This window comes from Coregonus lavaretus, assembly GCF_964263955.1.
Source record: "Coregonus lavaretus genome assembly, chromosome: 12".
Classification (NCBI taxonomy): Eukaryota; Metazoa; Chordata; class Actinopteri; order Salmoniformes; family Salmonidae; genus Coregonus; species Coregonus lavaretus.
Genome location: NC_139999.1, coordinates 31,815,163 through 31,830,753, shown reverse-complemented (window position 1 = coordinate 31,830,753; position 15,591 = coordinate 31,815,163). Strand labels below are relative to the sequence as shown.

The window sequence follows — 15,591 nt, the reverse complement described above, 5'->3', positions numbered from 1 at the left end:
CGACTTGTGACTGCAGGCCGCCCAACAACCTGCCCGCTTGACCCCATCCCCTCCTCTCTTCTCCAGACCATCTCCGGTGACCTTCTCCCCTACCTCACCTCGCTGATCAACTCATCCTTCACCGCTGGCCATGTCCCTTCCGTCTTCAAGAGAGCGAGAGTTGCTCCCCTTCTCAAAAAACCAACACTCGATCCCACTGATGTCAACAACTACAGACCAGTATCCCTTCTTTCTTTTCTTTCCAAAACTATTGAGCGTGCCGTCTTTAGCCAACTCTCTTGCTATCTCTCTCAGAATGACCTTCTTGATCCAAACCAGTCAGGTTTCAGGACTGGTCATTCAACTGAGACTGCTCTTCTCTGTGTCACGGAGGCTCTCCGCACTGCTAAAGCTAACTCTCTCTCCTCTGCTCTTGTCCTTCTAGACCTGTCTGCTGCCTTTGATACTGTGAACCATCAGATCCTCCTCTCCACCCTCTCCGAGCTGGGCATCTCCGGCGCGGCTCACTCCTGGATTGCGTCCTACCTGACCGGTCGCTCCTACCAAGTGGCGTGGCGAGAAGCTGTCTCCGCACCACGTGCTCTCACCACTGGTGTCCCCCAGGGCTCAGTTCTAGGCCCTCTCCTTTTCTCCCTATACACCAAGTCACTTGGCTCTGTCATATCCTCACATGGCCTCTCCTATCATTGCTACGCTGACGATACACAACTAATCTTCTCCTTTCCCCCTTCTGATAACCAGGTGGCGAATCGCATCTCTGCATGTCTGGCAGACATATCAGTATGGATGACGGATCACCACCTCAAGCTGAACCCTGGCAAGACGGAGCTGCTCTTCCTCCCGGGGAAGGACTGCCCGTTCCATGATCTCGCCATCACGGTTGACAACTCCGCTGTGTCCTCCTCCCAGAGTGCGAAGAGCCTAGGCGTGACCCTGGACAACACCATGTCGTTCTCCGCCAACATCAAGGCGGTGACCCGCTCCTGCAGATTCATGCTCTACAACATTCGGAGAGTACGACCCTGCCTTACACAGGAAGCGGCACAGGTCCTAATCCAGGCACTTGTCATATCCCGTCTGGACTACTGCAACTCGCTGTTGGCTGGCCTCCCTGCCTGTGCCATTAAACCCCTACAACTCATCCAGAATGCCGCAGCCCGTCTGGTGTTCAACCTTCCCAAGTTCTCTCACGTCACACCCCTCCTCCGCACACTCCACTGGCTTCCAGTTGAAGCTTGCATCCGCTACAAGACCATGGTGCTTGCCTATGGAGCAGTGAGGGGAACGGCACCTCTGTACCTTCGGGCTCTGATCAGTCCCTACACCCAAACGAGGGCATTGCGTTCATCCACCTCTGGCCTGCTGGCTCCCCTTCCTCTGCGGAAGCATAGTTCCCGCTCAGCCCAGTCAAAACTGTTCGCTGCTCTGGCACCCCAATGGTGGAACAAGCTCCCTCACGATGCCAGGACAGCGGAGTCACTCACCACCTTCCGGAGACATTTGAAACCCCACCTCTTTAAGGAATACCTGGGATAGGATAAGGTAATCCTTCTACCCCCCCCCCCCCCCCCCCAAGAATTGTAAAGTGGTTATCCCACTGGCTATAGGGTGAACGCACCAATTTGTGAGTCGCTCTGGCTAAGAGCGTCTGCTAGATGACGTTAATGTGCCCTTGAGCAAGGCACTTAACCCTAATTGCTCCTGTAAGTCGCTCTGGATAAGAGCGTCTGCTAAATGACTAAAATGTAAATGTAAATGTTAAACAAAACGATTCCATTATTTATTTTTTGTCTTCAATTGATTATTTGTTCTATGCTTTAATTTCAGAGTACATTAAGACATTAAACTGTGTGAATTTCAATAAAAACTGGAAAAATGGAGGTGTTCTAAAACTTTTGACCGGTAGTGTAAATGCAATCAGTTAACTGTGGAATCGAGATTGCTCTAATTAGATGTCTTTCTGCCACTAATATTTTACAGTTAGCTAGTCCTCCTCCTTACTTGCCTGTATGATGAGGTTTCTCCTGAAAGTGCACCATGAAAAGGAGCATAATCAAAGATACTAATCAAAGTAAGTTAAAATCTGTAGCAATTTTAGTGCCATTGGTCTTTTCTGATGGCTGGTTTGAACATATCTGACTACAGCTAGTTAGAGATTTCTGCTTCATGCACCCAAGTTCCGTAAACATGGAACGTCATTACGTCGATTTCACTAGTTAGAGCAGTTAATTTATATCGTAAAAATGTATTTGTACTTCCGTTCCATATGGAACATCATTGCGTCGATTTCACTAGCTAGCGCAGTTAACTTATATCGTACAAATTAATGAAAACAAAAAATATATATTTTTGTCTTCATTTAAGGTTAGGGGTAGGCATAAGGTTAGAAGTGTGGTTAAGGTTAAGGTTTAAAATCCAATTTTAAGAATATATATTTTAGAAATAGGCAGGTTAGTTTTTTTATTTGTATTATTTTATTTTGTTTATTGTAAAGCAATTCAAAATATATAATTTAGAAAAACAAACAGAGTATACAAACATTACAAACAACAGTCAAGGGAATAAAGACAATACATTTTATAAAGACCATTTAAAAATTACAAACATTCAAAGTTTTGATTGCTTTTTTTGGTATGAAAGAAGAAATTGTGTTTGTATATTGTTCAATTTCATTCTCAATAATAACAAACAAAGGTTTTTGACTCATACATTTATGAATATGGAATTTAGCTAAAATAACAATGATGTTGATTAAAAAGAAAGGCTTTGCATAGACTTTGTAAAACCAAATATCACATTTTCAAGTAGAAGAGAAAAATTAACGTGTATATGATCTAAAACAAATCTACAGATACTGTATCTTGCCACAGCTTTCGGGTATAAGAGCAATACCAAAATAAATGTAAAACAGTCTCCGGTTGTTAATTACTGAAGGTACAATAAATATTAATGTATTTTTTAACTTTTCAAGATAATGTTTAGAAGGGTAGCACTTGTGGATTAATTTATATGAAACTTCTTTAATCTTATTAGTTAAAAGAAACTTCTGAGAGAGACCAAACATTTTTCCAATGAATATTTATTTAAAGGCCATTCCAGAAAGACATGACAAATGGGACTGAAACAACATCATATTGAAATAAGGCACGTATTTTCCTAACGTTGTTAAAAACAATAGGAGAGAAATATATCGTGCCTACTGGTGAGTCAGCTAGATCAAGAGATGGTAAAGAAGAGGGCATAGATTTGGCTACATCCTTAAAAAGTACAATAACTCTAGAGGGGATTGCATAAAAAACTACAGTAAATTCCTTTGGAGTCATCAGTATTTTATGAAAAGCAAAACAATTCGGCATAATTAAATAAAAAACCTTTATCATTGAACAGTTGACTCACCAATAAAATATTGTTTTGGAACCATTTCTCAAAAAACAAGGACTTGCCTTTGTATAAGATATATATCTCTATTGTTCTAGATAAAATATCTGTATGGAGAAAAATTGTGCTTGTAGATCAAAGACCATGCTAAAATGGATTGTTTATGGAAATTAGATAAATTAGTCGGGATTTGTTCAATATTGTAATTACACAGGAGAATTTTGAGGCCACCTAAATGAGAAAAAAAACCTACTGAGAGATATAATTCCATATACAGGTAGGATTCTTCAGGAATTGTTAATCCAATTAATCTTGAGTGTTATTCAGTGGGAAAATCAAGAAAATTGAGACCACCCTATTCATAATCACAGATTTCTTGATATAATGTGTCCTGTTCTTCCATACAAAATGAAAAAGTATCTTATAATAGTAATAATATGCCATTTAGCAGACGCTTTTATCCAAAGCGACTTACAGTCATGCGTGCATACATTTTTGTGTATGGGTGGTCCCGGGGATCGAACCCACTACCTTGGCGTTACAAGCGCCGTCCTCTACCAGCTGAGCTACAGAGGACCACTTATCAATGTTCTTGCTTATCTGATTTTCGAAATATCCTCAGCCTTTGTTTGCAATATTCTACTGTTCAGAGATAAATCCCTTTGTAACCAATTATTACGTTTCTTTTTAGATTTATCTATAATAGGGTAGATAGGCGGGTTTATGACTTTGTGGCTGTGGTAACTAGCGACGACCAATGTCTATGGTGAAGACCCATTACGTCGCCAGAACGATTTGTGTACATTATGCAAGTGGCCCGCTAGGCGGCATGGTCACTCCAATATTGAGTTTTAGATACAAGAACTAAATCAGAAATTAAGGTAAAGTCTTATGGGAATTTAATTTAGATTCAACATCACATACAAATAAACATAAAAAAAAAAAAGAGTTCACAATTTGCAGAAAGCAAAGGTATTTGATTGGATAATCTCGCTAATAGTATAATAATATTTCTTCATTATAATAATAATATAATATGCCATTTAGCAGACGCTTTTATCCAAAGCGACTTACAGTCATGCGTGCATGCATTTTTTTTGTGTGTATGGGTGGTCCCGGGGATCGAACCCACTACCTTGGCGTTCCAAGCGCCGTGCTCTACCAGCTGAGCTACAGAGGACCACAGTTCAGTGAGAGTGTGGTTTATAAAACATCACTCACTGTGTTTTATATGGTCATCACAGACTGAGTAACACTTGAAGAGTGACTGAAGACACTGGGAGTTTATGATTTTTTATTAAGATGTAAAAGATGGAGACAGTAAAAAATGTGAATCCTTAGCGCACCAATAATATACGTAACAACAATATACATATAGATCTATATACAGAATCTTGCTATGTCCCAGTCAAATAAAGACATTCATGTAGCATCATACACAATAAGCACTTATTCACTTACACCAAATCTGTCCCTGTCCCAGATGAGGCTACATGAAATGGCAGGGTACCTGTAGTTGCTCAGTCTGAACTTGGTCTTCTTATGGCAAACAGTCCAATTGACCACACAGACCACAACTCCCTCGTACTTGGCCAATAGATGCAAGGGCTCCCCATGCAGTGATGAACTGAAAACTTTGATTCAGTTAATCTTTCAAGAATATGTGACACACATTCAGAGGTTGTTGAGATTGAGAGGTGGTTGGTGTTGGTATGAGGTCTCTTTATACATGCAGACAGCTCATTCACACAAAACCCCTGCATTTGCATTTACATTCCCTTTCACACACACACACACACACACACACACACACACACACACACACACACACACACACACACACACACACACACACACACACACACACACACACACACACACACACACACACACACACACACACACACACACACACACACACACACACACACACACACACACACACAATACAAGTCTGACCATTAAAATAGAAGGCCTCCACGTACACCTGGACACTCTAGCATGCACACAAAAACAATAACACCTATCTGTACAACAGAGGCCAATTACTGTATAAGTTTAACTCTTATTATTTCTCTAAGTAAGTACCAGAGGAGGAAACTTGTACTTCTATTACAGTCACAAATACTGAACGTAGAACAGCTCACTCAAGTTGAGGGTTTGATCACATGAATGAGGACACCTTGACGAACTGACCCTAAAACAGTGGTAATGTAACCCTGGCTTCACCCTCCGTCACTTTTCCAAGAGGTGCTCCATCTCTGGATTGATGAAGGAGAAGCCGGCGAAAGCTGATTGGTCCATGGAATCCATGAAGTTCTTGTCGCCATGGGAGAGGCGAGGCTTCTCACTGAGGAACTCCCTGTCAAAGTTGCTGCAGTCATTGGGGGCTTTCTGTGATTGGCAGGAGATACATGTCAATCAGAAGAGAGGATACATGATACATGGAGACAGTAAGTGATGAATCAAATAATAAACAGCACATGCCTGATTTCTACTGAGCATTCAGTAGTTGAATTACTGTAGATCTTTGACATGATACACTAACCCCATGTCATATCTGTCGTGGATGTGGTGGAGGAGTCAAGCGCAGGAAGCAGAGGTAGTCCAACAAGACTTTAATAATGTCCCAAAACAAGAGTACAAGCCCCGACCTCGAAAACACGGAGAGGTGAGGAACAATACGCACACGCGTAAAACACTCCAAAAGGGAAAAATGACACGGAAACACAAACACGTATCAAAACCACGGAGCAACGGACAACCACACACAACTACCCTAGAATAATGCATGGAACTTATAAGACAAGTAATCAACTCTAAAACAAACACAGGTGTGACAGACAGACAAAAGCAATGGAACACAGAAACATAGAGCGGTGGCAGCTAGTACTCCGGGGACGGCGAACGCCGAAGCCTGCCCGAACCAGGAGGAGGAGCAGCCTCGGCCGAAACCGTGACAGTACCCCCCCCTTGACGCGCGGCTCCAGCCGCGCGCCGACCCCGGCCTCGGGGACGGCCAGGAGGACACGGACCCGGGCGCGTGGGATGCCCATGGTGAAACTCCGTCAGGAGGGATGGATCTAGTATGTCCCTCCTGGGCACCCAGCACCGTTCCTCCGGACCGTACCCCTCCCACTCCACGAGATACTGGAGACCACTCCTCCGGCGTCTCGAGTCCAAGATGGTCCGGACTCTGTACGCCGGGACCCCCTCGATGTCCAAAGGGGGCGGAGGGGTCTCTCCTATCTCCTCCTCTTGGAGTGGGCCAGCTACCACCGGCCTGAGAAGAGACACATGGAACGAGGGGTTAATATTTTTATACTCTATAGGCAGTTGTAATCTGTAACACACCTCGTTCAATCTTCTCAGGACTTTGAAGGGCCCCACAAACCGCCGACCCAGCTTCCGGCAGGGCAGGCGGAGGGGCAGGTTTCGAGTCGAGAGCCAGACTCGATCTCCCGGTGCGTACACCGGTGCCTCACTGCGGTGACGGTCGGCGCTCGCCTTTTGGTGACGGATGGCACGCTGCAGATGGACATGGGCAGCGTCCCACGTCTCCTCCGAGCGCCGAATCCACTCGTCCACCGCAGGGGCCTCGGTCTGGCTCTCGTGCCACGGTGCCAGGACCGGCTGATACCCTAAAATACACTGGAAAGGTGTTAATCCGGTGGAGGAGTGGCGGAGAGAGTTCTGGGCCATCTCTGCCCAGGGGATATACCTCGACCACTCCTCCGGCCGGTCCCGGCAGTAGGACCTCAAAAACCTACCCACATCCTGGTTCACACGTTCAACCTGCCCATTGCTCTCTGGGTGGTACCCCGAGGTAAGGCTAACCGAGACCCCCAGGCGTTCCATGAAAGCCCCCCAGACTCTGGAGGTGAACTGGGGACCTCGGTCAGACACAATATCCTCGGGGACCCCATAGTGCCGGAACACATGGGTAAAGAGAGCCTCAGCGGTTTGTAGGGCAGTAGGGAGACCCGGCATGGGAAGGAGACGACAGGCTTTAGAAAACCGATCCACAACGACCAATATGGTGGTACTCCCCTGGGAGGGAGGTAGGTCAGTTACGAAATCTACCGAGAGGTGGGACCATGGTCGTTGTGGAACGGGCAGGGGATGTAGCTTACCCCTGGGCAAATGTCTAGGCGCCTTATACTGGGCACACACAGAGCAGGAGGAGACATAAACCCTCACATCCCTAGCTAACGTTGGCCACCAGTATTTCATGCTAAGACAGTGCACGGTCCGGCCAATACCTGGATGTCCAGAGGAGGGTGATGTATGAGCCCAATAAATAAGACGATCGCGGACCTCGAGCGGAACGTACGTCCGCCCCACAGGACACTCGGGGGGAGTAGGGTCGGTACGCAGTGCCCGCTCGATTTCCGTATCGACCTCCCATACTACCGGAGCCACCAAACAAGATTCCGGCAATATGGAAGTAGGCTCGTTGGACCTCTCCTCCGTGTCATACCGCCGGGACAGTGCGTCTGCCTTAACATTCTGGGACCCTGGGATGTATGTGATTTTAAAGACAAACCTGGTTAGGAACATATTCCACCTAGCCTGACGAGGGTTCAATCTCCTAGCTGCCCGGATGTATTCCAGGTTACGGTGATCAGTCAGAATGAGAAAAGGGTGTTGAGCCCCCTCAAGCCAATGCCTCCACACCTTTAGGGCTTGGACTATGGCTAACAACTCCCTGTCCCCGACATCATAGTTACGCTCCGCCGAGCTGAGCTTCTTCGAGTAGAAAGCACAGGGGCGGAGTTTAGGTGGCGCGCCGGACCGCTGTGAGAGGACTGCCCCAATACCGGTCTCGGACGCGTCTACCTCAACCTGGAATGGTAAAGAGGGATCCGGATGCGCCAGCACCGGAGCCGAGGTGAACAGGTTCTTAAGCTTGATAAATGCCCTGTCCGCCTCAGCCGACCACCGCAAGCGAACCGGACCCCCCTTTAGCAGGGACGTAATGGGAGCTGCAACCTGTCCAAAACCCCGAATAAACCTCCGGTAGTAATTAGCAAAACCCAAGAACTGCTGCACCTCTTTTACAGTGGTTGGAGTTTGCCAATTACGCACGGCCGATACCCGGTCTACCTCTATCTCCACACCAGCTGAAGACAACCGATAACCCAAAAAGGAGACGGACTCCTGGAAGAACAGGCATTTCTCTGCCTTGACATACAGGTCATGCTCCAACAGTCGTCTCAATACTCGGCGCACCTGGGCTACATGCTCGGCTCGTGTAGAAGAGTACACCAGGATGTCGTCGATGTACACTACTACACCCTGCCCATGCATGTCCCGGAAAATCTCGTCAACAAAGGATTGGAAGACTGACGGAGCATTCATTAACCCGTATGGCATGACGAGATACTCGTAATGACCCGAGGTGGTGCTAAATGCTGTCTTCCATTCATCCCCCTCCCTAATGCGCACCAGATTGTACGCGCTCCTGAGATCCAACTTTGTGAAGAATCGCGCTCCGCGTAATGACTCCGTCATCGTCGCAATCAGTGGCAGTGGGTAGCTGTATTTAACTGTAATCTGATTGAGACTACGATAATCAATACACGGGCGCAATCCCCCGTCCTTCTTCTTCACAAAGAAGAAACTCGAGGAGACTGGGGAAGTAGAGGGCCGTATGTATCCCTGTGCCAAGGACTCGGCTATGTATGTCTCCATAGTCGCTGTCTCCTCTTGAGACAGGGGATACACATGACTCCGAGGAAGAGCCGCTCCTGTTTGGAGATTTATCGCACAGTCCCCCTGTCTATGAGGAGGTAGCCGTGCTGCCCTCGATTTGCTAAACACGAGTGCTAAATCCTCATACTCGGGGGGAATGCGCAGTGCGGGCACTTGGTTCGGACTCTCTACCGAGGTCGCCCCTACGGAAACACCTAGACATCTCCCTACACACTGAGCAGACCACTCCATAAGAGCCCTCTGTTGCCACGCTATAGTAGGATCATGGGTGCTTAACCAGGGAAGTCCCAACACCACGGGATACGCAGGAGAGTCAATCAGATAAAACTGAATGCTCTCCTCATGACCCCCCTGCGTCGTCATAGTCAGTGGTGCTGTGACCTCCCTGATCAGACCCGACCCCAACGGCCGGCTGTCTAGTGCGTGGACAGGAAATGGATTGTCTACCGGCAGAAGGGGAATCCTTAACCTATTACAAAATGCCCGATCAATAAAATTCCCAGCTGCGCCTGAATCTACTAGCGCCTTATGCTGGGAATGAGGTGCCACCTGTGGAAACCTCACAGGAATACTCATGTGACCAACAGAGAGCTCTGGGTGAGTGGGGCGTCTACTCACCTGAAATGACTCCCCAGTGCGTTGCCTGTTGTCACCTCCCCTAGGAGACCCTCCCCAGCACCTGGCCGCAGTGTGTCCTCCACGACCGCAGGTGGTGCAGTGGATGGCCCCCCTCGGGTTCCCCCTCCTCCTCTCTCTAGCGCCAGCACCCCCTAGCTCCATGGGAATCGGCTCGGGGGCGCTGGAGGGTGGACTGGACGACCCCCACTCGGGACGTCCGCGGGTAGCCAGCAGGGTATCCAGACGGATGGAAACGTCCACCAACTGGTCGAAGTTTAGGTTGGTGTCCCTGCAGGCCAGCTCCCTACGAACGTCCTCGCGTAGACTACATCGGTACTGGTCGATGAGGGCCCTCTCATTCCACCCCGCATCCGCTGCTAGTGTCCGGAACTCCAGTGAGAACTCCTGTGCGCTCCTCTTCCCCTGTCGGAGGTGGAATAGACGCTCTCCCGCCGCTTTCCCCTCAGGAGGATGATCGAAAACAGTCCGGAAGCGGCGAGAGAACTCCGCGTAGGTGATGGTAGCGGCGTCTATTCCCCTCCATTCAGCGTTGGCCCATTCCAACGCTTTGCCGGAGAGACAGGAGATGAGGGCGGAGACGCTCTCGTATCCCGAGGGCGCCGGGTGTATAGTGGCAAGGTACAGTTCTACCTGCAGGAGAAATCCCTGACACCCGGCTGCAGAACCGTCATATGCCCTCGGGAGTGAGAGCCGAATGCCACTGGGTTCCGGTACTGAGAGAGGAGGACTGGCCGTTGGTGATGTGATGTTGTAAAAGTCCTCAGTGTTCACCAAACGGCGCAGGGTGTTGGACACCTTGTCCATAGCGGTCCCGATTTGCTGGATCATGGCGTCCTGGAAATTTAGCCGTTCCAGCAGCGATTCGGGAGATGCCGCTGATCCTGCTGACTCCATGATGGTGTGTGGTTCTGTCATATCTGTCGTGGATGTGGTGGAGGAGTCAAGCGCAGGAAGCAGAGGTAGTCCAACAAGACTTTAATAATGTCCCAAAACAAGAGTACAAGCCCCGACCTCGAAAACACGGAGAGGTGAGGAACAATACGCACACGCGTAAAACACTCCAAAAGGGAAAAATGACACGGAAACACAAACACGTATCAAAACCACGGAGCAACGGACAACCACACACAACTACCCTAGAATAATGCATGGAACTTATAAGACAAGTAATCAACTCTAAAACAAACACAGGTGTGACAGACAGACAAAAGCAATGGAACACAGAAACATAGAGCGGTGGCAGCTAGTACTCCGGGGACGGCGAACGCCGAAGCCTGCCCGAACCAGGAGGAGGAGCAGCCTCGGCCGAAACCGTGACACCCCAAATATGTTATATTATGGTAGGCCTATTACAACTGTCCTATATCATCACTATAAAACCTCATGTCTAGACCGTACCACTTTGGGTCTGAAGGGGGGTTCCACCTCCCTTTTCTCGAGGGCGGGCCAGCTGATGGTCTTGAAGAAGGGGTGGACACGGATGTTACCCACGATGCCTAGCCTGCGTGTGGAGTCTCTCTCAAACAGCTGCAGGTGTGGAGGAGAGAAACACAGTGAGAAAGGGATAACAACACACAAAGGAGGAGAGAAACGGACTTAGAGGCAGAATTGGGACACAGTATGGGGGATGGGGGAGGGCATACAGACCTTCTCCATCAGGTCCTTGGCCTCCTTGGTGATCCAGCGAGGGTAGTGGGGCGTGTCTATACGGATAGACTCAAACAGCTCTTCCTCGTCATCACCATGGAAGGGGGACTGGCCAATCAGCATCTCGTACAGCAGCACTCCAAACGACCACCAGTCCACAGAGAAGGAGTACTTTTGACCCAGCAGGATCTAAAAGTGATGTCATCAGATAGGAAGACACGGTCAGTGACATCATCACAGTGAGACACTCGTAGTGATTGCTTTTCAAATAATACCCTATTCAGTGCACTACTCTGGCTCTGGTCAGAAGCAGGGTACTAAATAAGGAATAGGGTGTCATTTGAGATGCTGCAGCCATGTCTGCGTTCCATACCTCTGGAGCGATGTAGTCAGGAGTCCCACAGAAGGTTGTGGCCTGGTTCTCCCCAAACACGTTCTCCTTACACATGCCAAAGTCTGCTATCTTTACGTGACCGCTATGATCCAACATCACATTGTCCAACTTCAGGTCTCTGAGGGCAGAGAGACAAAACAAGTAAGGGAGAGTAGGAGGAAAGACAGGATGGGAAGAAAGGTGTGGAGGAGAAAGGGTGAGAGGGTGACTAGTGTTGTGACAGCTAATAATCACATACTCACTGTCACACAACGTGATACTATCACTATATCAATCCTTGGTGGAGGGGCTCTGGCCATTCTCTTTTATCTGTATGGTAATGTGATTGAGTGAGTGAGAGGTTAGTGAGTGTACATTAGAGTGCCGATGTTTGTGACTTACCTGTAAATGATCCCTTTGGAGTGCAGAAACTGAAGGCCACAGATGATCTCAGCAGAGTAGAACCTGGAGGGAGGGAGAGAAGAAAGGAGGGAGGAAAAAGAGAGATAAACATCACTACACAGTCTAGAGATCCAGCTAGCTGGCAGCAGAGTACTACTCTATCTATCCATCTCCCTATTGAGTTGGTCCCTGAACACTGCTGTCTGTCCCTGAAGACTCCAGTCCAGTGTGTAGCTAGCTGCATTACTGAAGAGGCCATTTGTATAGTGTGGTGCACAGTTGAGACAGCTGAACAATGGCTTCATACTTTAAGGATGAATGAAACCTGAGAGGTGCTCCTGGCCCAGTGGCCCCAACCTAGCCACAGCTAAAGGATTAGCCTATCTCTGACCTCCTTTTCTTTTTACCTCTGGGGTGGGGGAACTGATTGGGCCTTGATATGGATGGAGAGATTAGGATTGAGAGACTGATTGATTGACAGGAAGTGGGCTTTGTGCAGACAGGTTTCTCCTTTGACTCTTACTCAACACTCACAATCACTAACAAGTACACAGCAAATTGGCCAGTGTTACTGTCACGACTTCCTACAGTAAAGACAGCAAAAACACTACAGTGAATACTATAGTATTTATACTATAGTAGTTTTCCACGTAGACACACACACACACACACACACACAGTGTAGTAGTCTGGGGGAACCGCACAACAGCATGCCAAATGGTGAAGAGGCAACTCAGTAAGAAACAGTGTGCAATGTGATTTACTGTTGTGTGTTTAGGGCGTGGCCCACTGTCTCTGTGCCACTGGGTTAAGAGGTTAGGGTCAGTCAGTCGATAGATAAACAGGTTCATTATGTTCTGAGATAGTGGAACTCATTGGAAACTCAGCTGTTTACCAATCTGCCCAGGGAAAAATATGACATAACCAGGAAACCAAACCAAGACTCCATTCTGCGCTGCCAGCTTGTGTGGTGCGCAAACATACACACGCACAATTGGTTAATGACTAATACAGCGGGAGCAGAGAGGGTGAATATCTCTCTCTCCCTCTCTGAAACTGTCTAGCCCATGCTTGATCAGGTATCACTGGCAACTGTGTAGAAGTGAATCTCACCTGTCCTGAGCACAGAGGCTATATAGGCGCCTAAGGACTGATCTTTGTAACATCAAACTGAGCATCAGTTAGTTTAACATCCAGTTTCAGATGCACACTCAGAAGGGATCAACAGTCATGAGACTCTGTACCTCCTCTGTGTTTGATCTCACTCAAACTATCTGAATCTATACACTATCAGTCTTTCTGACTGGTGAAACTCACGTTGCTCTGTAAAGGTCAAAGCGTCCCTTCTCCTGAATATGGAACATCAGGTCTCCTCCATTCAGATACTCCATGACAAAGAACAGGTGTTCCTGTGGACAACACGGTCAATGTCAGTCATCATAACACATACTGTATAGTACCTAGTACAGTAGTGGTGTAATGAGCTATGAAAGCGAGTTTGTTATGCGTTTACATCACTTCTTATCGGAGACAGCTTTTGTAGACACAACGGGTAATCTTTCTGTTCTGTTTTTGCTTCTCTTCAGCACATCACATTGCTATTTGTTGCTAAAATAACCAGAATGACACACAATAAGAGGACCAAGGAGTGTGTGTAGGGTTATAGTTCGTACCTTGGACTGAAAGGTGGAGTAGAGGTGTGTGAGGAAGGGGTTGTCCCAGGCCAAGGCCAGGACTCTCTTCTCCACCATGGTACACTCCACATCATCATCCATCAGCACTACGTCTTTCTTCAGAGCCTTCACCGCAAACCACTCGCCCTGACCTTTCAACTCTGCCAGCAGGACCTGGGGAGAGAAGGATGGGGGACAGTAGGGGGAATAAAATGAGAGGATAAGAACAGAATAAAGGAAAGAAGAGAAGAAGACATAAAGTCTGTTGTGTCTACTGGTGTCCTGTATGTGAACTGTACTGTGGTGAGCTGTACTGCTCTAGGATCCTGATTGTCTGCTGTACCAGGCTTACCTTGCCAAAGCTGCCCTTGCCCAGGACCTTGTGAAAGACAAAGTTGTCTACGTTGATGCGTGTCAGGTGGGTGAGGCGAGATGGGGGGTGCGGGTTTGAGCCCTCCCACAGCCTGGCATAGGGGGGGCCGTCTGGGGAACACACACAGATCATTATAAAGTCATTTCCCAATCGTCATCATCATCATTATTATTATAATTAACATTACCCTTACGGAAAAAACACATGAATTTCACATGTGATCACGGGATCTTATGTGAAGTTAATGTGATAACATGACAACATGTGATAACTTGAAACTACACATGTGAAAACGTGATTCCATGTGAAGTGTTTCAAAAACACATGTTTTCACATGTGAAATCATGTGGTTTTTCTGTAAGGATATAAAAACATATTTGTCTTCAAACCATTTACACAAACTTGATTTCAGTGAATTTAACACCACACATCATCATCAAATATGTTCATAAAATCAAACACACACACTGACCATCCAGACCACCAATGGAGTTCATATTGACTTCCTCATAGACCCCTATATCTGGGTCAGGTAGGGTTGGGTCCGAGCGCCGAGTGGAGGATTTCTGAAAGACAAACAGGAGATAGAGGGAGAGAGAATACGTTTAGAGACGGGTGATGAGAGGGAGAAGCAAATAAAAACATGATGGAAACAGCAAATTTGTCGGTAAACTTTCCAAATGTCGAAAGAACAAAATACACTAGACAAGGTGGGATCTTCTTGTGTCAGTCAAATTTATAAATCAGAGAAATGATGGTGGGAACGCTTTTATGCGTAAATATTTAAGTAATGTGATGACATGTTATGTGGTCCTCCCACTACGACTCAGGAAAGCATACAGTTTATTAGGCTACAGATTAAATAAATTATAATGAACTTCACAGGGAGGTGACAGTGCAAGGTGATGTGAGCTTGACGCTCCTTTCCAATAAATATCGAGGGTCTTATTCTGACGATGTGATGATCGATGCTTGGCTGCAATTTGACAAAATCTGGCTCTTTTGTCCATAATAATATAATAATGTAGGCTATACCCGCACTGTATCTGCGAGCTGTTGGCTAGAGCACACGCACCAATACCAGAGTGGGCATATTCGCTATATACGCAATTCATTAGAGTTGAAAATGCAATAGAAACCCATTTAACTTGTATTGTTTTATTCGGTACATGGGAATTTACCCGCAAAAGGTATTTTTATGTGCACTATGTCGTCACGCACAGCCTTTTATCTGCAACAAGTCAATTTTAATTTTGATGGAAACAAATATCTGGTGGGGAAAATGCGCATATTGTTTTTAGGAAGATTTTAGAATATTCAAATGAAAATCTGTCGGCAATTGTATGGAAACCTAGCTACTGACAGTGTTCAATTTAACACTGGAACAGCGT

At 47.0% G+C, this 15,591-nt stretch overlaps 1 protein-coding gene across 1 annotated transcript in view; it reads right to left on the bottom strand.

Annotated features, from left to right (window-relative positions):
• Nucleotides 1-4,647: 4,647 nt before the first annotated feature.
• The window catches only part of prkcda (protein kinase C, delta a), a 28,646-nt gene continuing 17,702 nt past the window's right edge, over nt 4,648-15,591 (bottom strand). Inside the window, exons 10-18 of the mRNA XM_084173329.1 lie at nt 14,673-14,766; nt 14,180-14,310; nt 13,828-14,001; nt 13,472-13,563; nt 12,155-12,217; nt 11,753-11,891; nt 11,380-11,568; nt 11,131-11,259; nt 4,648-5,772 (exon numbers count right to left, since the gene is read on the bottom strand). Coding sequence (XP_084029455.1) covers nt 5,614-5,772; nt 11,131-11,259; nt 11,380-11,568; nt 11,753-11,891; nt 12,155-12,217; nt 13,472-13,563; nt 13,828-14,001; nt 14,180-14,310; nt 14,673-14,766 — 1,170 coding nt within the window. The 3' untranslated portion in view covers nt 4,648-5,613. The remainder of the gene's footprint in view (nt 5,773-11,130; nt 11,260-11,379; nt 11,569-11,752; nt 11,892-12,154; nt 12,218-13,471; nt 13,564-13,827; nt 14,002-14,179; nt 14,311-14,672; nt 14,767-15,591) is intronic.